At 39.5% G+C, this 26,862-nt stretch overlaps 1 protein-coding gene across 1 annotated transcript in view; it reads left to right on the top strand.

The window, feature by feature from the left end:
- The window catches only part of GLIS3 (GLIS family zinc finger 3), a 439,240-nt gene that overhangs the window by 330,295 nt on the left and 82,083 nt on the right, over positions 1-26,862 (top strand). The window contains exons 5-6 of the mRNA XM_006094116.3: positions 8,051-8,212; positions 11,242-11,352. Coding sequence (XP_006094178.1) covers positions 8,051-8,212; positions 11,242-11,352 — 273 coding nt within the window. The remainder of the gene's footprint in view (positions 1-8,050; positions 8,213-11,241; positions 11,353-26,862) is intronic.

Here is a 26,862-nt window from a genome sequence, read left to right as displayed (position 1 = left end):
CATTCTGGCTATTTTGTTTAGCATTTATTTAGCAAGTGCTCTGTGGTCACTTGAATATATGCCAAGCACTGTACCCAGTGCCGGCAATAAAAAGATTAATAAGACTCAGTCCCTTGTCTTCATAAATCTCAAAGCCTAGTGGCGGAGACAAACAATCCAATTAGTGTAGCTCCATGTTTTAGCAAGTCAGTGGGCAAGGTGTAGCGGGTAAGTGAGGAGTGATCCCTTGTGCCCTGGTGAAAGCACAAAGGAAGGCATCACAGAGGCGATGACACCCAGCTAAAGAAGGGTCGGGAGGATGTCACCAGGCACAGGGAGTAGCACGTGCAGTGGCACAGGGGCTGAAAGGAGCACACTGCTTCATTAAGGAGCCGCAGCTGGACTGGCCCTGAGCCAGCATGGGAGGGTGGGAGGGCAGAGGGAGGACAGGCCTGACCACATACATGGCACACCATCTCTGTTTCCTCACTTCTCCTTTCATTTTGCTTACTTAGTTCTCTTACGTCATCTATCCCTACCTGTCTTCTGAAATTTGAGAGATCTTTTAGAAAAACCGAGTTTTAGAGAATGTTTCTGACATTTTTTTAAACGCCCCAAATAATGCACAAAATCCAAATACATTTCCTCCATTTTCTCTGTTTCTTTACCTTTAGTAGATAGCAAATAATTTGGGGGTGTTGGAGCAGGCTGGGTCAGATTCAAAACCTCATTCTGGGTATATACCTATCTCCTGGAATGTTCTAGGAATGCAGAAAATGTAAGTTTGAGTGTGATGTTTCCTTTGTACATCCACAGAGCCTAATAAAGTGCTGAATGTGCAAGAAACTCAATACCTGGTATATAGACTTGACTTTAAGAGTTTGAAAAAGTGTTTTCATTAATACTGAGTAACAAAACATCTCAAAGGAGCTTCTATATGTATGTGTATATATATACTTCCTAGATGTATTGTGCTGGTGTAGATATATGTATGTAGAAATATGTCTAGCTGTGTGGTGGTCAGAAACACAGGTATAGGGATGAAATGATTTGGTTGCTTTTACACATTTATGCTGGGCCAGTCACATAGTCTTAAATATATTTGTTCTACTGACATATAATCAAAGCGCATTTATAGAGGTGTGACTATGAATCTCTGAAATGTATACCCTTTGGTGGATATATATTTGGAGTTGCAGGAAATCAATGCTAATAAACAACAACAACAAAATATCAGGCAACTAACTTATTGTTAATGTTTAAACAATCCCAGACAACCAGTTTTATGATTTATCCACTCACAGAAATAATTATTTGCTCGAAATTGTAGCTTTCTGGTGTTGTATTGACACAACATGAATAATATATGGCACTTTATATTTGTTGAGTAACTGGAGAGGGCCGTACAGTCTGTCTTAAATACCAGTGTTGCTCTGTGGAGTATTCTTTTCCCAGCTGTGAATATAATGCCCATGATGAGGTTCCATTTGTCCCCCGCCTCTTGCAATTGTTATAAACCAGATACTTCATAATTTCCATAAAAATTTAATATGGTTCAAATGTTGGCACAGAAATAATCTATTTTGCTCTACATTGTGGCTTCTCGAAAACATTTTTCCCATTTTCATTTTTTAAGTTCACCCTCACTTATTTTGTCACCTCATTTAGCACACCCTTTTAAGGAACAATTGCTACTCATGACCTAAAATGCTAAAAAGCAACAAATTGCCATAAATGAATAAGAAACACAAGCATACTGCATTCAGGTAACCTTTGTTTTATACAGATTTCTTAATCAAAAACAACAAGCACAACAGGCCAAGGACTTGTATTTATGAGCTCGTTAATAGATTCATTTTGTACACCAAAATAAGAAGGAAAAACATAGTAACTGGGATCTCTTTATTATGGCTTAGGAAAACATTACAGAAAGGGTTTTATATTAATTCTACAAAAATTTTAATAGTTCCAGAAAATCTGGATAAATGAGTCCTGTAGGTCACTTCAGAACACCAGATGAGTGGCAGGCCCTGAAGTGGTTGACTGACTCATTGAGGCCAAAGTGTCAGTCTCTTCCCCCTCCAGCGATCCCAGCCACACTGAAGGGCTAGACAACTTAGAAGGCTGTCATCAGAAATGCAACTGCAAGTCTATTTAGATACTTGGAACCTTTGGAAAATCAGTTTGGGGTGCACCAATTTCCTTGATGTAAAGAGAACTCTCAAGTTAACTGGGGTTAACCCTGCCATGATGTTAAATAATTTTCCAATGAGGCCACTATTCTTCTGGGTAGAATCTTTGAAATATTAAAAAATCAGATATTACCTTTTAGCAAGCAAAAGGAAACATAAAAACTCCTTTTCTGTGGGTATGTTGTTCTGTGATGGACCTGGCATGGGGGGCAGATTAGACTGAAAACATGAGTAAGGTCACAGAGCGAGAAGACTGCGGCATCTCCATCCTGTTGCAGAGCATTGTGAATGAGACAGGGTCAGGAAGGAATTCCACATTCCTCAGTGTAATCAATCCAGGAACCAGATACTTTTTGAAAGCTTCAAAGCATTTGAATTATTTTCTTTCTCTCCTTTTATGTGTAACAATTTCTACAGGCTGCTGTGGTAAATATTAAGATTTGCTGGAGCATCTAATAAGGATGCACTGGGAACAGAAACACAGGGTGGCACAAGGCGAACCATATGTCCAAATGCGAACAAGACTGAAGAAGAAACAAAATCAGATGGCCCCATGTGCTTCTGCAGTCTTTCTATTTTGATTCTTTGTCTCTTTTTCCCCCTGGTTTTTCTTCTGCTTTTTTTCCCCCCAGACAACACTTTCTGTTATCTTCCCAACTTAAATTTTAAAATTAGATTTTACTCTTCCACACTTTTAAGAACGAAGCTGCCATAGTTTGGCTCATCAAAAGCAAGCCCTTTCTTTATTCTTTTATTCTTGCTCTAGTACTTTTATTTATTTTATTGCTTTCTTTAAAAAAAAACCCACAGAACTCATTAAACTGCCCAGCCGGCATGGCTCAGTGGTTGAGCATCAACCTATGAACCAGGAAGTCATGGTTCGATTCCTGATCAGGGCATATACCCAGGTTTTGGGCTCAATCCCCAGTGAGGGGTGTGCTGGAGGCAGCCAATCAATAATTCTCTCTCATCATTGATGTTTCTATCTCTCTCTCCCTCTCCCTTCCTCTCTGAAATCAATAAAAACATATTTTTAAAAAACCTCATTAAACTGTACGTTTCAACCTGAGGAGAGTTAATGATCCCTGGAACATTACTTCTCAAAGTGTAACTTCAAACATTCAACATTTAGAGAATTCCCTAGGACAGTGGTCAGCAAACTCATTAGTCAACAGAGCTAAATATTAACAGTACAACGATTGAAATTTCTTTTGAGAGCCAAATTTTTTAAACTTAAACTATATAGGTAGGTACATTGTTATTAACTAAATTAGGGTACTCCTAAGGCTTAGGAAGAGCCACACTCAAGGGGCCAAAGAGCTCCATGTGGCTCGTGAGCCGCAGTTTGCCGACCACGGACCTAGGAGATTGTTAGAAACGCAGAATCTCAGGCCCTAGGGCACACCTATGAATCAGAATCTGCATTTTAACAAGATTCCAGGGTATTCATGAGTACATAATGCTGGGAGGCACCCTCCCAGAAGGGCACTTCTAAATCTCAGCTAAAAACGTGAGTCAGATTTCTCACCTCTTCTCAGGTCTGTGAGGTGGCCCTTGGTCCTTAGCTATTCCTTTGGCCTCTCTGAGTCACAGGAGAGGCGATCATTTGTTTTCACCTTTTGCAGGTACGTCCATGATTCAAGTGGACTTGAATTCTTGGGCTTATTGTGGAAGTCGCCTTGGCTCTATCCACTGCATTAGAAATATTTGCTGACCTTTCCACCATTGCCTTTCATCGCTGTTGTCTTTAGGCTATTTAAGTGGAAGAGTAAATTAACATATAATTCATCACCCACTTCCAGGCACTGCCCAGCATGTCATGGTATCAGCCATCACTAATGGGATTAATTGGTCTTGACTGATTAAATTGTAAAACTTATACTTCCAAGGGTTATAAACACTGAGCCTCCATTGAAATCAAATGTATATTTTTAAAAGCATGTCCAGCATCATAGACTCCTTTCTGTTTGGATTTTGTTGACTTTAGTGGTATAGAAACCTGATCAGGAAAGGTTTGCTATTATTACTACTTTGAATATGAACTTGTGCTCCTCAGCACTCTAAGTAGCTGATTAGGGGAGCGAGTAATATTCTCCTTGATTATTGGTTACACATATGGAATAAATCCTATTTTAATGGTGTCTAATGAGCCTTTCAGTTTCAGGATTTTACACAAAAGCATCTAATAGAAAGGGAAAGTAATATTTCAAAGGTCATCGTAATGCCACCTAATGTCAACAATCTGTAATCAAGCCAATATATAGAGATGGTGATTACCGTTCCGTTGTGATCCTTTAAATATGAAATAATCTCCTGAATTAGCAAAGTGATGCAAGCTCGGGTTCTCAAGGTTTAAAGCAACTTATACTTATTAATTAAAGTTGGTTACTTGAAAACAGCCACAGACTTAAAGAGATATTTCTTAGAGCGAGGCTTCATGCAACGCAGTATTTTCAGACCCAGTGAGATTTAAAGTTCTGTCACTTCCAGTCTTATGTTTTATTCTCTTATGTGTCTGTAGAGCCACTGAAATGTGCAAATGGAAAATGATGGCTCCCCTCAGTGCTTTTTCTCAATAGGGGGACTGCAGTGGGCGCTGGAAACGTGAGATGTTCTGTGGTAAGGATGCCACAGAGGGAACTTGTAGCCCTACCTATTTCAGAACCCGACATCTGCCTGGCAGCAGATTAAAGAGTGTGGGGAGTTTAAAGAATTCCTAGTATGAGACGGGCATTCTGAGATTTTGTCCCATTGGCTGTGCAGGAGGAGATAACCTTGTCCAACCCTGGACTGGAGATGTTCCTTTCCAGTCCAGCGCTGCTGCTAGTCCATGGACTCTTGTCCCAATTAGAAATGGGTAAATCCCGAGAGACACTCACTGCTGTCAGGAGATTTTCGTAAGAAAACCGACAGTGATTACAATAAATGGCATTCCTAACTCACTGGCACACTGTTGCATCAGAATCTTTTGGAGGGCTTGTTAACACTCAGATGTTGGGCCCCAGAACCGGGGTTTTGTTCTATAATTCTGGGGCGGGACAAGAGAATTTGTATTTCCGACAAGTTCCCAGGGCATGCTGATGAGGCAGACGGAGGTGCACCAGCTTTGAGAATCGCTGCTCAAGGTTCACCAGTATGTGCCCTGCCCAGGCTTTGCTTCCATCTTCCATGAGCGACATTTGCATTGTATTCATCTTGATCCCCCCAATACCTAACACATAGTGCCACACTCATAGGGCTTACTCAGTATTAGTTGGGGGGAGGGAGGAGAGTAATGCTATTTAGATGAAATTACTAATGTATACCAGATGCTTGCCCACCATCACTCCCCTCCCATGTTACCTCCTTCTGCTATCTTGCTGGATGCTGAGAATCTGTTTGTTGTCTTCTCATATAGGGTCTGTGTTTGAACTACAGGCAACCTCAGGCCTGTTCATCTAGTTGTGTGTCACTGGGCCCTCAGTTCTGGGTTCCATAGCCAGTCCAGTAGGAAAGGACCTAATACTAGGATATTGGTCAATTTTTGTGTCAGTGTTGGTTGGTGACAGTAACACGAGCAATCAAGTGATGATTTTAACCTTAAATCTCAGGAGGGACCTTGCACTTTAGGAACCTTGATAAGAAAACATTTGATATTTGCAACCATAGTAAAACAAAGATTTATATTTGTGATATTTATTTTATATATTTAAATGCCATTTAACAAAGAAAAATCAACCAAAAAAATGAGTTCGCATGTCACCTCTGACACGTGTGTCATAGGTTCGCCATCACTGCTCTAATCACTTCATGGTAGCTCCAGGGGTCTTGTTTGTCCAATACTCACAAAAACCTATTAATCTATTCTCAAGTGGCTCTCCACTCCCATGTTGGTGCTGAAACAGTGCAGCCTGTTCTTTTACCAAGATCTGGGGACTGCAGAAGGGAGTGGATGCTGGGGCTTTCCCACGTCTGGGTATGCACCCCTGGAACTGGCCCCAGAATGGTGTCCACCTACAAAAGAGCCTTGGTATGAAATATGCTACAGGCTTGATGTGCTCAAAACCACAGGCTCATTTTAGACCTAAGTGTGGTCCATCAAGTGATTCCAAGTAAAATAATCTGAGCTCCAAGAGTTTGCTGTAAGTTGTCATTCAGAGAGAACCTTAAAAACAGAGGTTTGGTCAAAAGAGGCCTCTTAGCTATGAATTGGGGGTTAACTTTGAGCACCTTTATTCTCAAACTTGTGACCTAATTGAAAATCTGTGGCAATAAGCCATTTAACTCCTTTCCCCTAGCGACATAGCATTCTATCTTTCACTCTGTTGTAAAAGTAGTTGACTTCGTCAGCAATCATTTTCTGTTCAGGCTAAAGTTATAAAAATCAGGAAAACACCAAAATTATTTTAAGCAAAATATAAAAATTGAAATAAACCAACATATGTCTATGAAACATGTATAACTCTCAATCAAAAAATAAGTGCAACTTTCATATATTTCTTAAAATACTTCAGCATACAAAATCTGGACAACTTAAAAAGATGGAGTTATGACATGTTTGAGTATCTTTTCTCATTAGTTCGTCCTTCATTAAAAATGAAAATTCAAATAACTAAAACTTGGCCAGCTCTGGATCATCCCTTCATGAACAATGTACTCCATCATCTAATGTAATAAGCAAGAGAACCAAAGAGTTTCATGAAAGATCTTGAAGTAAGGTTAGGTAATACCTGCTAATTTTGAATGGAAACCATCTAGTATTTACTTTTGCTTAGATTCTGTGCTCCCTATACCCCTCCTCATACACGCATTCCTCTCTAAGAAGTGTGGTTTCTTAATTGCTGTAAACATATTATGCTTTGTTCTGATTAATTTTTCCCATATTCATAAGTTTCTCAGTGGAAATTCTAAAGCTATTAAAATTGTCAAAGTGACAAATATTTTGGGGCTTAGCACCAATAAGAGAGTTAAAGGATAAAAATGCCCATCTCACCTTTATGCTTCCTTTATAGGCTTGCTCTAACACACCTTCTTTATGAGATTGGCATTTCAAGGATTGGAATCACTTTGACCAGCTAATGGTGGCTGACATTTTGCCCACAGAAGGCATTATGTAAAAATTACTATAAGTAAATATTATTGATAAACCAATGAAGCATTTCTTGAACTTGCCAGTCTTTCATTTTCAGTTCTTCTCTTCTTGAACTAGGTAACCAAATTTCTTTTAAAAAAATGAAAATAAATAAAACCATTACTTTATTAGGAAAATTATTTAGCATTAAATGTCTTTTAGAACCATTTTGAAAGCATGTTTAAAAACTGTATCTCATTAGGCTTGGCATTACCCTTAACAAGTTCAATCTTTTGGGAGTTGGAAAACCCCTTAAAATAGAGTTAAGCAAGTTTATGATCATAATAACTCAATGACACATACCTTTTTCATCTTGAACTCTTGGATCTTCAATTCACTTTTTTTCTCATACATCACTCTAATTTTTCTTGTTAGTTTATTAGTTGTAAAAAGTTTCTTCCTTCCTGGTTCCTTCAATTTAAACCAATTTGGAAATGGAAAAGTATGTTAATTTTTTAATAAGTCTTTAAGACACGCATTACTGTATTTTTATTAACTGAGCCAGATGGCTCACAGTGAATTCTCTCTGACTTAAGTAATCACAGGATTCAGTTTGGGACCCAAGTCTGATACAGAAAGTGGCATGTATATTGAGTGGAAAAGTGCAGTTTACATAAACATATAGATATATTTAGAAGTAATATTTGTTACTGTTTGGATTTTATTTTTTGTTTTAGGCTAAGTACAAACTAGGAACACTTTTTTCTGTCCCTCAAACTCAAGCTCTCAAAGTCCTTTTCAACAACCCCAAATTGTTTTCTCTCTGCAGTTTGAAGGTTGCAAGAAGGCCTTTTCAAGGCTCGAAAATCTCAAGATTCACTTGCGGAGTCACACAGGCGAGAAGCCTTACTTGTGCCAGCATCCGGGCTGTCAGAAGGCGTTCAGTAACTCCAGCGACCGTGCCAAGCACCAGAGGACGCATCTGGACACTGTAAGAATGGCAGGAGCTTTCCAACTTTCAGCCCGAAGCCCGGTGTGAGGAAGTGCCCTTTAGATAGTGGGATGGTGAAGGTGTTTGCTTTATGGCCTGCAGGTTACAGGGATAATGCCAAGGGCAGCAACGGAACCTGGTAAAGAGCCAGAGGGGCCTTGTTTGGCTCTTTCCTCATTTTTCTGTAGTTATGAGTATCCTAAATATTACAGCTGCCTGGGACTAAGGGGTTCTTTGGTAACCTCTGTGTCCAAAGCAGAGGCAGTTTAAGGGCTGTCATAGAGTAGATTTTAGTACAGAGAATGACCACTACAGATTGGGCATTAAATTAAGTATTCAAATATCAAAATGTACTAAGACACACAATATACAGGGTGTGGCAAAAGTAGGTTTACAGTCGTGAGCACGCGAAACAATTTATTCTTGTATTATTACTTAATAATTATTGTATTATTATTTTCCATACCAACAACTGTACCTTTTTTTTCTTATTCTGGTTCTTTTCTTCTTGACATAAACATGTGGAGGCTGGCATGGGTTTTGAGAGTGAATGTGGCCTTTTGCTTTAGAAACCTGCTGGTATTTTCACCTTTAACTAATCTAAAAAGAATCAGCAGCTCTTTCCCCAGGCTCAGTTTTATGATTTTCATTATCACACCTTCTTAGAGCATTTACAAATGTCTTTTCTAGACTCCACACTTGCTTTTATATTCTCAATTATGTTGAATGTTCTTCTTTGCATTTCTCAGGTTTTGATGCATTTTCCTTATATGAGGCCAGGTAGACTATATGTAATTTCACTTCACTTAAAACCATCAGGATAAATGCATTATACACATCACAGATCTCTTATCCCACATTCTTGCAAATAATGTATTCATGACAGTACTTTTTCAGTGTTAACATTCTGATGTCTATTATTAAACTACACCAGGATTTGAATTTCGAAAAGATACTGTGATTTCTACACACCTTCTCATACATATTTAATATTCTTCTGATGTTATAGTTGACATATTTATTAAATTTTATATTAGCCTCTATTAGTCATATTGATAAAAGTCATTTTAACTATGTCACATAACCTTTCTAAACAGAATTATCTCCTGATATACATAAATGTGATGGTTTGCCTAGTAAATATCTGAAATATAATTAGAGTAATATGGATATAAGATTGACCCTTCCTGCTCCAGCTGAATTGAATTAAGTGATTTTAGGACCAACAGAATAGAATATTAAATGAATAAATTTGGTGAATAGCAGTATTTTTTTAAAGGTAGAAATAGGAAAAAAGAATATATTATGTTAAAAAATGCCCTGTTTTGTATGTCTAAAATGGTCTGGGTAGAATCCAATAAATTTTTCAATTTATCATTAAACATTATCATGGAAGAATGAACATTCATGAGACAAGATTGTCTTGAGAAATTGCTTCTACTCTAGCTAGTTATCTGTAGTTTGAAAGAACTATTGTGAGGCTAAATGTTAGGGTTCTACTATACCCTTCTTTGGAGCTAATTTTAGCTAATCAAACTTCAGAGCATTTTCTAAAATCATTTTGGAATTTTAAAAAATATCCTTTTTTAAAACTTTTGAGGAAAGCTACCTAAGATAATGATTTTATGATTCAGTGCGATGCAGTAGCTTTTAAAACTCAGCTATTTTTATTTTTTAAAAATCACTTCTTTATTAAATATTTTTAAAATGTATTTTCTATTGCTGATAGTATTACAGATATCTCCCATTTTCTCTCTTCCCCCCACTCCTCCCAGCCCTTACCCACTCCCCTAGGTCTTCACTACTCTATTGCCATGTGCATGGGCTATGCATATAAGTATGTAAGTTCTTTGGTTTATCTCTTCTCATCCCTCATACCTCTTCACATCGAGGTATGTCAGTCTGTTCCATACCTCTGTGCTTTGGGTCTTATTTTGTTGAAGTCATCATTTTTACTTTTAAGATCCAAACTACTATGGTTTAAATTTTTATTGTGTTTAACAAATTGATGTGCTCTCTTAAAATCATATAGAAATGAAACATTTGTTTTAAAGAGCAAACTGTAGTTGCTGAAAGAATTTGTTATTTAAATTTAGGTGTTCGTTCTCTTTCAGTAAGTACTCCTTATGCTAAATGCTGTCAGAATTTTGGATAAAATACCTTTCTTCACTAAGTGGATTCTTTACTTACAGGAAAAATGGTTTTCCCATAAAGATTACTGAGTTCATAATTCTAACCCTGAATAGTTTTAATTCAGTTTTTTGTTAGCATATGAATACCCAAACGGAAATAATTTTACAGTACAAAAATAAAAAGGATTCTAGACTTAGCCTTAAGCTCCACACTTCACATTGCTCAGGAGCAGGAGGGAAAGGAGTAGCAAAACTTCTGTTCTCGTCACACTCAACCAAGGGCTTATTCACATACCCCAGGCTTAGTACCATGACTTCTCTACAACTAATACCATTAATGTCCCTCTGGCTGATTTTTCATGTGTCTGTTGTTTGAAATCTGTCTCCTACTCATTTTCTACTAATTTTCCCTTTTAATTCTCTCCCTCTCTCTTTCTGAATCAGGTTTCTTCTGAAACATTCCCAGTCTTTTCTGGACTTTTCTACAGCTTCTTTATACCTGAACTCTTAAAGAATATGTGTTTCCTAGTTTCTGACAGTCCCAATGACTGTTTTCAGGGGAACATAACTGTAAGTATGACCAGAGATGTTTAATAATAATTTCCATGTTTAAAAAATGCCACAAGAGATTCCTGTAAAAGTGCATTCTATGGCAATCTCTTAAAAATCATCAAAGATAGGCAGTCTCTTTGTTTCTTGAAAGTTTACTCTCCTTTCTGCCTTGATGCAAACTTACTGGGCTTTCTCATGAAAATGTCCAAGTATTACCCAATATTTCATATCAGTCGGTTGGTAATCGCTCATGCTCTGAAGCCAATAAATAAGTCTTTGAGTAGACCTTCCCCAGTTACTTTTAGGATTTAACCACAGCCATTTCTTTCTGTCTTTCTTATTTAGAAACCTTATGCTTGTCAGATTCCAGGATGCACCAAACGCTACACAGACCCAAGTTCCCTAAGAAAGCATGTGAAGGCTCATTCTTCCAAAGAACAACAAGCGAGGAAAAAGGTAATTTTAAAAAAGAAGTTACTCAGTCAGAAAAAGCAGTTAAATTCTTGAATACTGGGAGCTTCTGCAGGGCGTTGGAAATTCGTATATGTCTCAAGGTCTGATATGTGTTAGACTCTTTGCAGAGAGAAGTCTTCCATGAAATAACAGACATACTTCATTTTATTGGGCTCTGTTTATTGCTCTTCCCAGGTATTGTTTTTCATAGGACCATCCACCAGCGAAAAGATTGACTCCCTGAAGGCTCAAATGATGGTTAGCATTTTTTAGCAATAAAATATTTTAATTAAAGTATGTACATTGTTTTTTTAGACATAATGCTACTACACACTTATGAGACTATACTTATTATATGTATCGGGAAACCAAAAAATACCTGTGGCTTGCTTTATTGCAGGGCTCTGGAACCCAACCTGAAATGTCTCTGAAGGATGCCTGTAATAGCAAGGTTGTGATGTGTATAGTTGATATAGCCAGATATGAATTTCTGGGGAGAGCTTGTAGAATAGGAATCAGAGAAAATTAAGTGTAAGTCTCCTAAATTGCAAAGTAATAAAAGGCTTTTATGGAAATTAAGTTCAAATAACAAGAATATTGAATTAGAAAAAACAGCACAACAGAAATCCTGTCTGGAGATAAGTGCTTTTTCATAAAATATCGATAGGCTAAAATAATTTTAACTCCGATGAAGAAGGTAGGTTAATTTCTAGGATGAGTAAGAATAGAAGCATTCCTCCATGCTTAGAAAAATAATATTTATTGTCCTGGACAATTTTGCTCTGTGGTTAGAGCATCACGCCTTGGACCAAAGGGTCCATCCGGGTTTGATTCTGGGGTCAAGGGCATGTATCTGGGTTGCAGGTTCCCCGCCCTCAGTCAGGGCATGTATGGGAGGCAACCAATTGATGTGTCTCTTTTGCATCGATGTTTCTGTCTCCCCCTACTCCCTCCCTTCCACTCTTTCTAGAAATCAATGAAAAAAAATATCCTTGGGTGAGGATTTAAAAGAAATGTTTCTTAATAGGTACTTCATATGAAAATCTGGGAAAGGAATTGAGCCTAAAATTACTTTGACATCAATGAGGGATCAATATATCTTTCAAAGTTTATAGAAATCATAGTATCTCAGGTTTAGAAGCAATGCTAAAGATCAACCAGCCAACCCACCTGACTCGTTCTCCTGACCTCATAAGACCTCCAGCAAGTGGTTGGCTGTGCTGTGCTTCAATGCCTCAAGAGATGAGGAGCTTACCACCTCACAAGGCATTTCCTAATCATTGAGTTCATAACTTTTGGACCAACAGGTATCCTCTGACCATGGCAGAAAATATGTTGACTTGACTGTGGCTTTTTGAATATTTCATTTGTGTTCAGATGGGTACCTGATTCATTTAAGGGCCCTTCATAACAAACTTAAGGGAAGTTTAAGACTCAACTTATTTCAAGTGATTGAACCTCTTGGCCATGGTTTTCAAGCAACCATGACTTCTAGTTACCTAGAATCTTGTATTCTTTCATGGTTTATAGGGATATAACCCTTTTATGTTGAAAAATGCTCTGTAGTCTTTTTGTTATTCTTCCTTGAGAGGTGTTAGCACAGAGCCAGTTAGTTGAGGGCTTATATATGGAATAATTTGACCTCTTTCCTATTAGAAAAATGCCTGTTAGAAGGATGTGATAGATATTATTTTTTTGAAATCTTTATTGTTGAAAGTTTCCCAAATGCCCCTTCCTTCCCCCCCCCCCCATTGACCTCTTCTAGCCTGTCCTCACCCCCCACCCCAGGCCTTCACCACCCTATTATCTGTGTCCATGGGCTATGCATATATGCATAGAAATTCTTTGGTTGATCTCTTCCCACCCACCCACTCTTCCCCATCTTCCCTCTGAGGGTCAACAGTCTGCTCTATGCTTCTATGTATCTGGATCTATTTTGTTCATCAGTTTATTTTATTCATTAGATTCCACATATGAGTGAGATCATGTACACTTATCTTCCTCTGACTGGCTTATTTTGGTTAGCATAATTAGGATATTCTTAATTATATACAAACCCACTCTAGTAAGTCAATTGTTGAAATCATTTTTTTCTCTATAAATATAGTTAGGTCTCTTTAATTATCAACATATAATAGTATCAACAATAATAGATGATCATTTGGTGTGGATTAGATATATTCTTTTATTTTAAAAGAGCAAAGGAGCTGCTAAATGAGTAGTAATATTATAATATAAATAAACTAGAGGCCCGGTGCACAAAAATTTGTGCACTCGGGGGGGAAGGGGGGGCCCCTCAGCCCGGCCTGTGCCCTCTCGCAGTCTGGGACCCCTCAGGAGATAACGACCTGCTGGCTTAGGCCTGCTCCTGGGTGGCAGAGGGCAGGCCCAATCCCTAGGTGCAGCCCCTGGTCGGGCTCAGAGCAGGGCTGATTGGGGAGTTGGGGCGCCGCCCTCTGTCATGCACAGAGCAGGGCGGATTGGGAGGTTGCGATGCCGCCCTCAGTCACGCTCAAGGTAGGGCTGATTGGGGGGTTGGGGCACTGCCCCCTATCACACTCAAGGCAGGGTCCATGGGGAGGTTGCAGCGCCACCCCCTGTGACGCACAGAGCAGGGCCAATCAGGGGGTTGGGGCGCTGCCCCCTGTCACACACAGAACAGGGCCCATCAAGGGGTTGAGGAGCTCCCCCCTGTCACTCACAGAGTAGGGCCGACAGGGGAGTTAGGGCACCGCCCCCTGTCACACACACAGCAGGGCCGATCAGGGGGTTGGGTGCCGCCACTCTCACACTCAGGGCAGGGCCGATGGGGAGGTTATGGCTCTACCCTGTCACACACAGAGCAGGGCCTGTGGGGGTGGGGGGTTGGGGCGCTGCACCCTGTCACACACAGAGCCACAGGGCGATCAGGGGGTTTGGGCGCTGCCCCCTGTCACGCTGATCCCGGTGCTGGGAGGCATATTACCCTTTTACTATATAGGATAGAGGCCTCGGGGCTGGCTGGTTTGCCCTGAAGGGTGTCCTGGATCAGGGTGGGGGTCCCCACTGGGGTGCCTGGCCAGTCTAGGTGAGGAGCTGAGGGCTGCTTTCAGGCTGGCAATTGACTGAAGCTCCCAACCACTCGTTTTTTTCTTTTTTCTTTTTTTTATTCTGGGCCAGCTTTAGCTCTGGCTCTAGCTCTGAGGCTTCCGCTGCTGAGCGTTCTATAATCGAAACAATGTATAACTCCAGCTCTGAGATCCCGGCTGGCTGAAAGCTGGTTTCTGAGGTTTTGTTTAGCTTCTATATTTGCAACATAGTTTCTTAGAGTTGTAGCTCAGAGGCCGGCAAGGCAGGCGGGGAACGTTGGAGTCTGCAGTCACTGGAGCAAGCAAGCCTCATGTTCGCTTCCAGCTGCCTGGCTGCCGGCCGCCATCTTGGCTGACAGTTAATTTGCATAAGGATATGCTGATTAGCCAATGGGAAGGGTAGCGGTCACACGCTAATTACCATGTTTCTCTTTTATTAGTGTAGATTTGTAAGGAGATGTTTAATATTCTCCTTTTTTAAATCCTCACCAAGGATATTTTTCCCACTGATTTCTGGAGAGAATGGAAGGGAGGGAGAAGGAGAGGAGAGATAGAGAGAAACATCTATTGGTTGCCTCCCATACATGCCCCTACCGGGGCTGGGGAACCTGCAACTGAGGTACAATGCCTTTGTTCAGGAATCAAATCCTTGACCCTTGTGTCTGCAGATGCATGCCCTAACTACTGAGCAAATAGCCAGGGCAATATTGTTAAAATAATACATCATTGTTGCATACATTAACGTTTAGCAGGACTACTGCCTAATGGTTTTTGTCTTTGTCTGTGTATATCTTATAAACTTGAAGTGATAGGTTGTGTTTGTTAAAAACAAACAAACAAAAACCTCTTGCTGAGAGTGTTTTCCCCCTGAATATGACCATTCTCCAGATCATAATTAGGTTTTACTGTAATAGCAAATCAGACCTGAGATTGGAGAGCACCTTCATATATAGTAACAGTTGTCATGGACATGACAGAATACAAGTCCCATATCGAGACAAATAAGCTACACTATGTAGTGACAGTAGGTATGGAAACATAATGTACATTTTCAGGAATTGTTAATGGTTTCTATTGTTCAAATATGGTACATTTCAGCCTCTATAAAGGAAGAGTAGTTTATGTGAAAGATCCTCAGAGCACTAATTTAAAAAAGAAAATCAGACTTCAAGATTACACATTATAAATTTATAGACAATTTGCAGACAAACCTTCAACAGGCAATCTAGTTAACAAGGAACAGTATTATAATCTAACTAGAGGCCCGGTGCACGAAATTCATACATGGGTAGGGTCCCTAGGCCTGGCTGGCAATCAGGGTCAATCTGTAGGGCGACTGTGGGACGGTCAGGGGCCCCCGCTGGCACCCGCCTTGGCTGGCCTGGGCCTGTGGGCTGGGGGCAGCTCCTGCGTTGAGCATATGCCCCCCTAGTGGTCAGTGCGCGTCATAGCGACTGTTTGTTCCACTGGTCATTCCACTGTTTGGTCAATTTGCTTATTAGGCTTTTATTATATAGGATGTCAAGTATTTCAGTATTGTTATAATTTTATCTTAAGTAAAATAACTTTTTCTCTCTCCGATGATTTAGCTTTTGATGCTCACTCAGTTTTGTGCAGATGGTTGAGTTGGATTTGGCTGACTTTCATTGCCTGGTCTTTAGTGACAAATTTACTGTGTTTACTTTCTGAATTCTAACCTGTCTTTTTAATCTGAAGATTTAAAAATCCTTTATAGATCTATGATGGATTAATTTATGGAAATTAAAATGAAAAAAATTGTCTCACCCAATAAAAAGAGGAAATGTCACTCCCAGGAGAAACAGTGCTAATAAACCTGAAATCAGTCAATCCGCATGTTCGAACCTTGTGCTGGTGTACTGGTGTATAATATTTACATGGTACAGTGTTGTTACTAGACCTTGGAGAGATTCTAATTGCTAACTCACATCAGGGCTTGGTATTTGAAATATTTCCTGGCAGCAATAATAAAAAAGTAAGAAACAATAAACCTTTTAAGGCAGAATTAAGATTATTTACGACTTTAATTAAAATTGAAAACTGGCATCATTTCAAAAAAGCCTTTACAAAAATGTGAATTCATCAAAAATAACCATAAAAATTCCAAGGTGATAAAGGCACAGTGGAGTAATGGTCCCAGCCCTAGGGAATTGTTTTGTTGAAAAGAATAAAACCCTTTCTGTCACACCCTGTTAGTCATGGACTCATTTAATATCCCTGGTCTGTCTGCCTCTAATCCTTTTTTTAACCCCTCTCCCCCCCCAGACACTAAATGACATTATTTTGGTCTTAACGTTGCTGGCTTTATGAGGTCCGACTCTGAAATCGGGGCCAGTGACAAGGCACCTTGAGCTTTAAGACAAATGTTTATAAGGAGGGGCAGAGATCTTTTAAGCTATGCCCTGGCCATTGTCATGTGGCCCTTTCCCATACCTGTTGGATCCTACTAAAAACCAAGAACGTGAAATCTTAGCTAAATATTATTTATGCAGAAAAAAAGAAAGAAGAAGGGGGAAAAACACCTTTCTACAAAGGTATTGGGATAATTTGTCTCATTACATGCAGAGAGTAACTTTTCTCTTTGTCTAATGCGTGCACACCCACACATCCCATCAGCTATGTGCAGACTTCTTCTGTGGAATGTGCTTTGCAGATCTCGAGTTTATTAAATAGAGGGCTACACAGATAAATGAGTAGGGAAATACTCAAATCACTAGTGAAGGTCTCTAGTGAGAGTAGAATCTAGCCTGCCGAGCTGAAGGTAGAGTCTGTCCTCCAGCCCTGGCTGACAATGGGTGGTGAAATGAGAGAAAATTAAGGCAATGAGCCACTTGGAATTTTCCTCAAGGTTGTGAGCTTAATCAGAATTTTTCATTTTCACCTTGGAAGTGCCATAAGCAGGGGAGTTTCCTTCAACTCTGGCCCATTATCAAAACGGACTTTTTAAAAGTGAATGCAAAGAATGCTGGGCCAACAGTTAGAGATGACATGACTCTTCCGTCCATTTCACACTTCCTCCATTCCAAACTTTCAGTGTGATCTGTTAAATGTTTGTTACACGTTCACCTTTGGCCCACCGTGGTCGATGACTTTCACTTTGGGGATCTCAATGCAAGCTGTTTTAAACCAAGCACAGCTTTTGAAACGTGTGTGAATGCAGCATGTATTATATTTCCTACTTAGAGAACAGCTCTACTACTAAATAGCTTCCTGGCTAGAATAGAGCAGCTTATTTAATGCAACTCTGTTCACATGGAATTGGCAATTCTTTGAAATCTGTTCAGAGCCATATACATTCAAAACTGTAAACAATTTCATTAAGCACCATGTAGGTTAACTTTGCTCTGTGCAGTTGTTGGAATCTTAAAAACTAATGTGAAAAAATACAGTTTTCCCTAAATGGAAGCTTGTGTTAGAAGAGCCAAGAGGCTCACTTTTCTGTCGGTTGTTTACTGTTACCATCTACATGGGGGATGGCATGCACAGTGATCCATAATCAGAGGCCTTCCCAGATCATGACAAAACCCTCCCTTCCTCCTTCCCTTTCTTCCTTCTCTGCTCAGGAATAAACTAAATCACTCCAGCTCCTAATGGAATGTCAATAATGGGCACATATCATGGACATATAATTTCAAGATGAGCTAACTCCCTTCCCTTCCTCTCACATTTAAGAAATCATATTGGAATTGGAGTGAGAGAGATGCTATTACAGGACTGATGTTAAAACAGCACTAATTATGTTTGTTTTTTGTTAAGCAAGTCACTAACTTCTGTACTTGTTAACAATTGCCGGTAACAAATTATTGGTATCACACCTCAAAACAATGGTAAGAGATACTGCCTGCCTGAATGTCTTGGTGCCTCAGTTAAGGATAACCGATTTCAAGGAAGGCTCTGGGTATGCTTTTGTAAAACAAATATTTTTTTGGTTCAAAATAGTGATGCTAACTAATAATTAAATTTAAAGGAGAAAAAAAGGTCAAGTTAATCCTAGGCCTACAGTACTGATTTGGATTTTAAACCAGTTGTCTGGCGGCTTCTGTTTTAAGCAGATCCAATGTATAACCAGCTATGCTTTCGAGAGCATTTTGATGGTACATGGTGATTGGAGTTGTTTAAAAGGAATTGAGAACTCACATTTGGGGGTGGGAAAGTGGTGGGCAGGAGCAGTTGTCCATGAGAGTAAGTAGTGAGAAAAGGCTTATGTTCTTTTCTGAAGAGATTGGAGAAACTGGCTTCAGCCTTATAAATACAGAAAAATAAATGCCATCATCCCTGGGCCTAGTGGCCCAGTATATTTTTTAGCTCTTAAAACAATGTTTACCAAAGTGTGTTCTTTGGAACACATTCCACAGGATGTTATTCAATATTTACCTTTAAAAAGTTTTTGCTGTCCTATTAATCTGAGAAATGCTGAGTTAAATAATATTTAATGGTTTCCTTCTTGCAAGAGTTCTCAGACCCTTGGATATACCAATACTCCAAGGGGAAGATAACAGTAAGCATTGCTCAAAATTACTTGGCCAACAATCTTCTTTTTCCTCTCGAGCTTCTCATCAGGTTGCTCTTCTAGTAAATTACTTGAGGAATACAGTCTCAAGTACTTTTTTTATTTCATTCAACAAATATATATTAAGTAGGTACTATGTGTCAGGCACTGCATTAGACCCATAGATGCGAGTGTATATATGACAGACACATACATTCTCTGTCCTCAAAAAGCCACCTTGCCTTGGTGAAGTCCAACAACAATAGAAAGGTAAACAGAAAATCTATAATAATAAAAGTGTAATATGCTAATTAGACTGGACAGCCAGATGACCTTCTGGATGACCTTCCAGATGAAGCCGCAGCAGCAGGGGCCGAGGCAGAGGCGCTTAGGGGTGATCAGGCAGGCAGGTGAGCAGTTAGGGATGATCAGGCAGAGTGGTTAGGGGTGATCAGGCAGTTAGGGGTGATCAGGCAGGCAGGCAAGTGGTTAGGGGCGATAAGGCAGGCAGGCAAGTGGCTAGAGGCAAACAGGTAGCAGGGGAGCGGTTAGGGGTGATCAGGTAGGCAGGCAGAGGTGGTTAGTGGTGATCAGGCAGGCAAGCAGGTGAGCGGTTAGGAGCCAGCGGTCCCGGATTATGAGAGGGATGTCTGATTGCCGGTTTAGGACATACTGCAGTTGGACATCCCCTGAGGGGTCCCAGATTGTGAAAGGGTGCAGGCCGGGCTGAGGGACCCCCCCCATCTGTGCATGAATTTCATGTACCGGGCCTCTAGCAGTAACATAAGTGCAAGCAAGGTAACAGCAAGGGAATTGAAATTGAGATTACAGAGGGGGACCTGCTGAGGTGAGATGGTCAGGACCTCATTGAAATGACCACTTTGGAAATGAGAAGAATGTATTAGTTGCAAAATTCTTAAAAGCACTACTTAAGTCAAAATTTTATACCTTCCTGTTTGAGCCTCTTTTAAAAGAACCTGGTACTGTCCGGCCCATGTGCATCAGTGGTTGAGCGTCGGCCAGGAGGTCACAATTCAATTCCTGGTCCAGGCATATGCCTGGATTACAGGCTTGATCCCCAGTAGGGGGCATGTAGGAGGCAGCTGATCAATGATCCTCTCTCATCATTGATCTTTCTATCTCTTTCTCCCTCTCCCTTCCTCTTTGAAATCAATGAAAATATATTTTAAAAATTATTAATAAGATATACTTTTTAAAAACCTGAGCACAGTAGTATTCAGGATCACTGTAGCTTGTTATAATCGCACTTTTCTTCAGCCTGTCCTCAATCATGGTTGCATCGAAGGGACTGGATGCTAGAGAGCAAAATGGGTAGCTTACATCTCCCACCTAAGAAAAGGGCTTGGATGGTTAGTATTTGTGGTTCACAAGTGAAGCCGTTCACCAGCTCTGAGGATTTAGAAACAAGTAAGACCTGAGCTTGCCCTCCTGGAGATTTCATTCCAACAGGAGACATGTGGAGACACTGGCTTTCAGTGCAGTAGAAGAAATGCTGTGATCCATTTGCATAAAAAATGCTTAGGAACATGGTTTCTGAGAGTTCCTTTGGAAATGATGGAGATTCTTAAGTCTTAGGCTCTGTTGTTTGAAAGCAAGGGGGATATCTTTGGGTTTTTACATTGCTCTCGATTACATTATAACACTTCGTCTTGAATGGTAAAGTAGTTTTATTTCTCTTCCCCCTCAAAATTCTTAATTGGGACAAAAAAAGTAGGGGTGTTTGGCACAGCTCTGGCCAACTATGCAAGGGATGAGGACCCTGTGACAAGTGCTTTAATGAGCAGTTGAAGCTGTACAGTGCCTAGCACAGCTACCTTATGGAAATAGTTCCTACATAATTGCTTTTTTGATTGATTGACTGTCGGACAGAAGCCTTCTAAGCTTCTCATTTCCTTTCTCTTACTAGATTTTGTGGATTCTCTATGAAAATGATTTTGGAATAAAAGCATTTAACTCAGACTCTCTGCTGCCTAAATATAATGTCCTGAAATATCATGACATAGCTCACTATTGCCTTCTGGGGCATTCACTCCTCATCTCCACGTCTGAAATGCTGTTTCCCGTGTGCAGTTCTGCTGGTTCTGCTAGTGCTCATTTGTCTTCCCTTTTCAGCTTTAGTTGCATTTTGTCTTTGATATCCGTGGACACTCTTTTCCCATTTGTTAGCATCTTGGCTCTCGGAGCTGTGAAGATTTATTTTCAGGGTGACTTCACACGCAGGCTTGGATAAGTCTAATGTAAAAACTTCTCATGGTGGATACTAGGCAGGTGGCTGTGTCTTGAATTGGACGTCAGGAGGTATGGGCTTCTTTTAAGCTTTGCCATGAATTGCTTCGTGACTGAGCTTAAGTTACATTCCCCTGGTTTTTCTATTTCCCCATCTTTACAGCTAGCTTGAAAGGCAAACACAGGGCCTCAGAGGTAAAAGGGTAGCTATTTCAGTAGAACGCATTGTTGTATCACATACCTGCAATCCAGGGCAGTGTATTGTGACTGACAACAGAACAACAGTGTACTTGGAAATATTTTCCTTCCTGAGAACTATTCTTTTAGGTGGAATCATTTTTCAGCGAGTACTATAGCCAGTCTTCCTCGGTTATATAGATGCTCGATAGCAATGGGTAGAAAAAAGATGCAAACAAGGGAAATGAAGCTGAGACCCAAACTGGAGGGAATTAAAATCAAATTTTAACCAATGATATTTGGTTCTATTCAGGGATCCATGGGGGGGGGGGGTTCCATGAATGGATGAATAGGTTTTAGGAAGCTCATGAAATCCCAGAAATTATGGGGAAAATGTTTTTTCCCCCTAGGGAAAGGCTCCATAGAGTTCACCGATTTTCCAAAATTAAAGCACTCTGGTGATTTCCCCCACCTCCCCAAAAAAGACAAAAGAACTGCCACAAAGGGACTCAGATAAATTCTGGGAGGTGGTGAATATGTCTGTCACCTTGATTGTAGTGATGGTATCACAGGTGTTAACATTATGTGCAAAGTCATCAAATTGTGCACTAAATATATAGAGTCTTTTTGTATATGAATTATACCTCACTAGAGCTGTCTAAAATAAACAAACATAAAACCATGTGAGCCCAACGCAGTGCAGGACTCCTAGTGACTTTCCCCATAGATCTCACACTCATAAAGATTCTGTCCAGCTAATAAGATTTACTGCCCCAGAGGATTTACTGCTGCTTACTCAGCATTTACCCTCAGTTTGTTATTTTGCTAAGCCCTTGGGTGTACAAAAATGGTAAGATGTACCCTTTTTTTGAGGCAATCTGAGGTATTAAAATTGGATTTTGACAAGGGGTGGGCTGATTATACAGATAGTATGTTGAAGTGGAGCGTGGAGAGTGTACGGGTTAGGACAGTAAGTACTTTTGTAAGATTCAATGGAGGTCTGAAAGAGGTTAGTAGCATTTGGGGTAAATATGAGTGGACAGGGAGCGTTGATGAATTGAAATCCAGGAGTGAGAAGAAGGGAAGATTCAAGATGGTGCCCACGTTTCTAGCTCCCAGGATTGGGTGAGCAGTCCGCAGGTGGAATTTCTTCCTCCAGGAAACCTCACGTCTGTTGTTAAGGCCTTTCAACTGATTGGATTAAAAATCAACTGATTGTAGATGTTAATCACATCTAAAAAAATACCTTTACAGCAAACCTAGATTAGTGGTTTATTGTGTAACTGGGGACTAGAAACTAGCCAAGTGGACACATAAAACTGACCATCACACCCATAAACTCAAACCCATTATGTTAAAATTTAACTGAGGTTACTTTATTTGAAGGTGACACTAGCCAAATGAAAATGGAGCATGTTGAACCTCAGAGTATAATTTATATTAGTGCAAATTGATTATTCACTAGGAAAACAGAAGGAAATTAATTATTGGATATACCCGGTAGCATTCCCTTTCACTATACCATTGACAGTTCAAAGGAAATTGTTTATGCCAATTAATTTTCCCCCAATATATTTTTTCCTTTTTATTGGGTTTATTAGGGTGACACTGGTTAACAAATTATACAGGTTTCAGGTATATAATTCTATAATACATCATCTGTATATTGTGTTGTGTGTTCACCACTCCAAGTCAAGTCTCCTTCCATCACCATTCATCTCCCTCTATATATACCCTCCTCCACCCCTCCCCACTCCCCCTCCCCCCAGCAATCACCTTGTGGTTTTTAGTGTCCATGAGTTTTTTTTCTCTTTGTTTTTTTGTGTTCAATCCTTCTACCCCTTCCAGCCGCCCTCCCTCCCTCCCCACCACCCACCACCACCATTGCCCAGACAGCTGTCAGCCTGTTCTCTATGAGTCTGTCACTATTCTGCTTGTTACTTCATTAGATTCCTTATATGAGTGAAGTAATATGATATTTGTCTTTCTCTGACTGGATTATTTCACTTAGCATAATGCTGTGCAGGTTTATCCATGCTCTCACAAAGGGTAAGATTTCCTTCTTTTTTTCAGCCAAGCAGTATTCCATTGTGTAAATGTACCCATGCCAATTAATTTAAAGACACTGTACAAAGAATGTAAAAGAAGTTTATACTTTAAGCAAATAAGTGGATACTTTTTAAACTACATTTTGTGTTGTATGTCAGAGAATTTATAGAATCATATAAGTTCATCATAATGTTAATTTTTAAATGAGTCATTTTTGTCATAAGTTTATATCATACATTCGTTAATACAGTGTTTATATCATATTAAATGAAATAATGACAGTAAAACACTTAGCATGGTACCTGACACATTATACTTGCCCAATAAAGGTTAGCAACTATGGCTAAAATTAACTCATGTTGTCTATTAAGTGTTTCTAAGAGAGAAGACAAGTGGTTGTTGAAAATTTAGTAAGTTGGTTTTCTCTACTCCAGATTCTTCCATTAATTTAACTGAGATTTTAGCTGTTTGAAAACAATTAATGGAAACTGAGATTGTGGCATAATTATGACTTGTTCGTATAATCACTTTGTGTTTTTGTAAATATAAGAAACATATTTGTAGTCATGTATATGGTTTTTAAAATCTCAACCCGACAAACTGACCATCCTGATGCCTATGTCCATCCAGAGAATCCATGTGGCTGGGTTGGAAACCACTGCCATTTGTCAGTTCTCCCCTAGATACCGTTTTGTGAATGAGAGATGGGTGGTATTGATTTCATACTAAAGAGTTTATTTCTGTGCCCATTTTAGACGTTGGTTGTTTCCTGATTTTGCCTTTTCTAGATTGGCAGAAGACCTCTCCTTATTTCTTTGTTATTACAATTATTTGGTATTTTATTTCCTCTAGTGTAAGTTATCTGCTTATTTCTTCTGCATATGGACTTCTGAGCCATGCACCTGAATTCTAATCCCTACACCACCAGTTTTAATGATATAACCTTGGATGAGTTATTTAATATCTCTGAACTTCAGGCTCTCATTTGTGAAATCTGGAGAGTGTCAGCAATCCCATAGGTTGGCTGTAGCTTCTATTGAGAAACAGTGCACAGTGCTCACTGCAGCCCCGCCTTAGACAGAATGCAGTCCTTGGAGAGGAAGTGGCTGTGCCCACAGGAGTGGGAGTTATGAGAAGGTGTTATGATACAGAGGGAAATGGCTTGTTGTCCTCCATTTCTGCTGAGGAAACTGACTTTAATTAGTGGTTTAAAGAGGTAGTGAGATAATAGCAAGAATTTTCTATAGGAAGAAGAGATTTTTTTTCTTGCCCCAGCTGGTTTAGTTGGATTCTTGCTTGAGGAGAACTTGACAAACAGATCTTCCAGGCACCACTGGAGTTGTACAAGTGGAATCCTCTCTCTGTCATTCAGATGTTTCCATAGTGACCATGGTAATAGAGATAAAGAAAGGGTCCTATTTCATCTTTGTCTGATGCTTTAACATTTTAGAACCATTTTGTATACATTATCTTATTTTATTCTTTTGGCCTTTGGAGTCAGAATGGATTTTTTATGACTAATTCTACTCTCTGTAGATTGTTTCTGAGAAAAGTTCGTAAATGGAAAGGGAGCTAAGTATGATGCCAAAGGTGGTATGCTGTTTTCCTACAAGCCGAAAGACCTAACAGAATGTGTGCCAGAATTAGTTAACACTGCCTAATGAATAGCCGTCCATTAAATCTTGACATACTGTTTGCAATCTTGGCATTCCACAGAACATTTTGGCAAAAGATTATCCTCCCACTTAACAAATCCAGAGCCCTCTTTATAAACTGTAGCAAAGTGTCATATGACATCTTAAATACTCACTGTTTCCTCTGTTTGTTGAGTATGGACTAATTCTCTTGAGTTAACTGTTAAAGGACCAGAGATAGTTGCTGCCTCTCTCCGTAGGGCTGCTTTTTAAACTGGAATGGAAAGATGTTTTTCCCCAGTGGCTTTTTGGGATGGGTGCCTGCTGCATGGCCACTCACAGGGCCAGGTGTGGGCACAGCTGTAGCCCATCAGAATTAAAAGAATTCTTCCATCAGAATTATTGGAATCTTTAAATGTAATCTCATCCTCCCTGCAGACCAGAATGTGGAATCACATGTAGGAAGTCCCAAAAGATATTCATAAAGCCTCTTGGTGAACTCTTAAGCTTTCTGACTTTTAAGAAAATCTTTTATTGTTGTTATTTAGCAAGTCTAATATGTGCAAACATTCTTTATATTATTAGGTCCAAAACCTACCTTCTGGAGCACCAGCAGGCACGTGGACTCTAGTCCTGTCTTCCATGATTGCTTATTCTTTGGCATTAATGAACTTGCTGTTGTATATAGAAATTCTGCGTTAATACCCTCAGTTCCCTGCAATTTTTTCTTATTACCAAGCTTCCAGTTTTTTTAGCATATGGATTACATTCCTTTCTATTCTATTTCCTTCATTCCATAGCACAGTTTCAACTAGGGTCATGTGAGACCTGCAATGTCATTTATTGGCTATTGAGGCAAGCATTGAGATTGAAAAGGCTGACAAGAGAACCAAAGTTTAAGGGCCTTACATATCATGCTAAGATGTTTAAACATAGACCATGGTCAGATCTATGATTTAGAAAGATAATTAAGGTGGTAACATGGAGGATGAATTAGGAATTTTAGGTGAAAGGAGATAAGAGAATTAGGTGGCAAATTTCTATTTATCCATGTTCTTTAGATATAGTGGCACATCGCTTCTCGGCCTTTTGGCTAAGATCAAGTGTAGATATAGTGGCACATCCAAATATGACTATATCCATCTAGGTTGTCATCAATTTCAGGTTTCTCAGTCTTGTCCAGGATGCTATCATGAATGTCTTTGCTAAATATCTTGATGAATTGAAGGTTCATTATATGTGCAGCTTTCACTTAATGGTATTTAAAAAGGAAATGAGGATTCTCTGTTGTTCTCAACAACCCGATGCTAACTCCTGTTGACTGTCTTCATTCTGAACTGCTCACCAACTTATGATTCTTTCTAGCATCTTTCCAAGCTTGAAGTTAAGCCTTCTGGCAATAGAAGCATTTCTAGGCTTTATCTTTTTTGCCTTGTTGAAATTTGAGGTATGGATTTCCCTTTCTCCATTTTCTGGGCCTTATTTTCTTTGTACTTTCTCAAAACATACCTTTATAATCATATTTACATGTGTGTATTTTTGTAGCACAGTTTGTGTAGCCTTAGAACCTTGCTATTTTTTCTCCAATGCTAGGTGTTACTCCTCTCTCCCACCCTACTTCCAGTGATTATTTTTCTCACATTTCCCACTCAGCACTGTCACCTGTGGGAAATATAGAAGCCAGGTAGAAGCAGAGTTGTGATATACTTTATCACAGTTGCTTAACATTGGTGCATATCTTGCCATATATTTTTCTACCATATGTAAACATATCATGGGGCTCCTCTGTTTTGATTATTTTTAAAAGTTTTTATTTATTGATTTTAGAGAG

Source organism: Myotis lucifugus, unplaced genomic scaffold (assembly GCF_000147115.1).
Source record: "Myotis lucifugus unplaced genomic scaffold, Myoluc2.0 scaffold_130, whole genome shotgun sequence".
Lineage (NCBI taxonomy): Eukaryota > Metazoa > Chordata > Mammalia > Chiroptera > Vespertilionidae > Myotis > Myotis lucifugus.
This window is presented reverse-complemented; position numbering and strand designations above follow the sequence as displayed.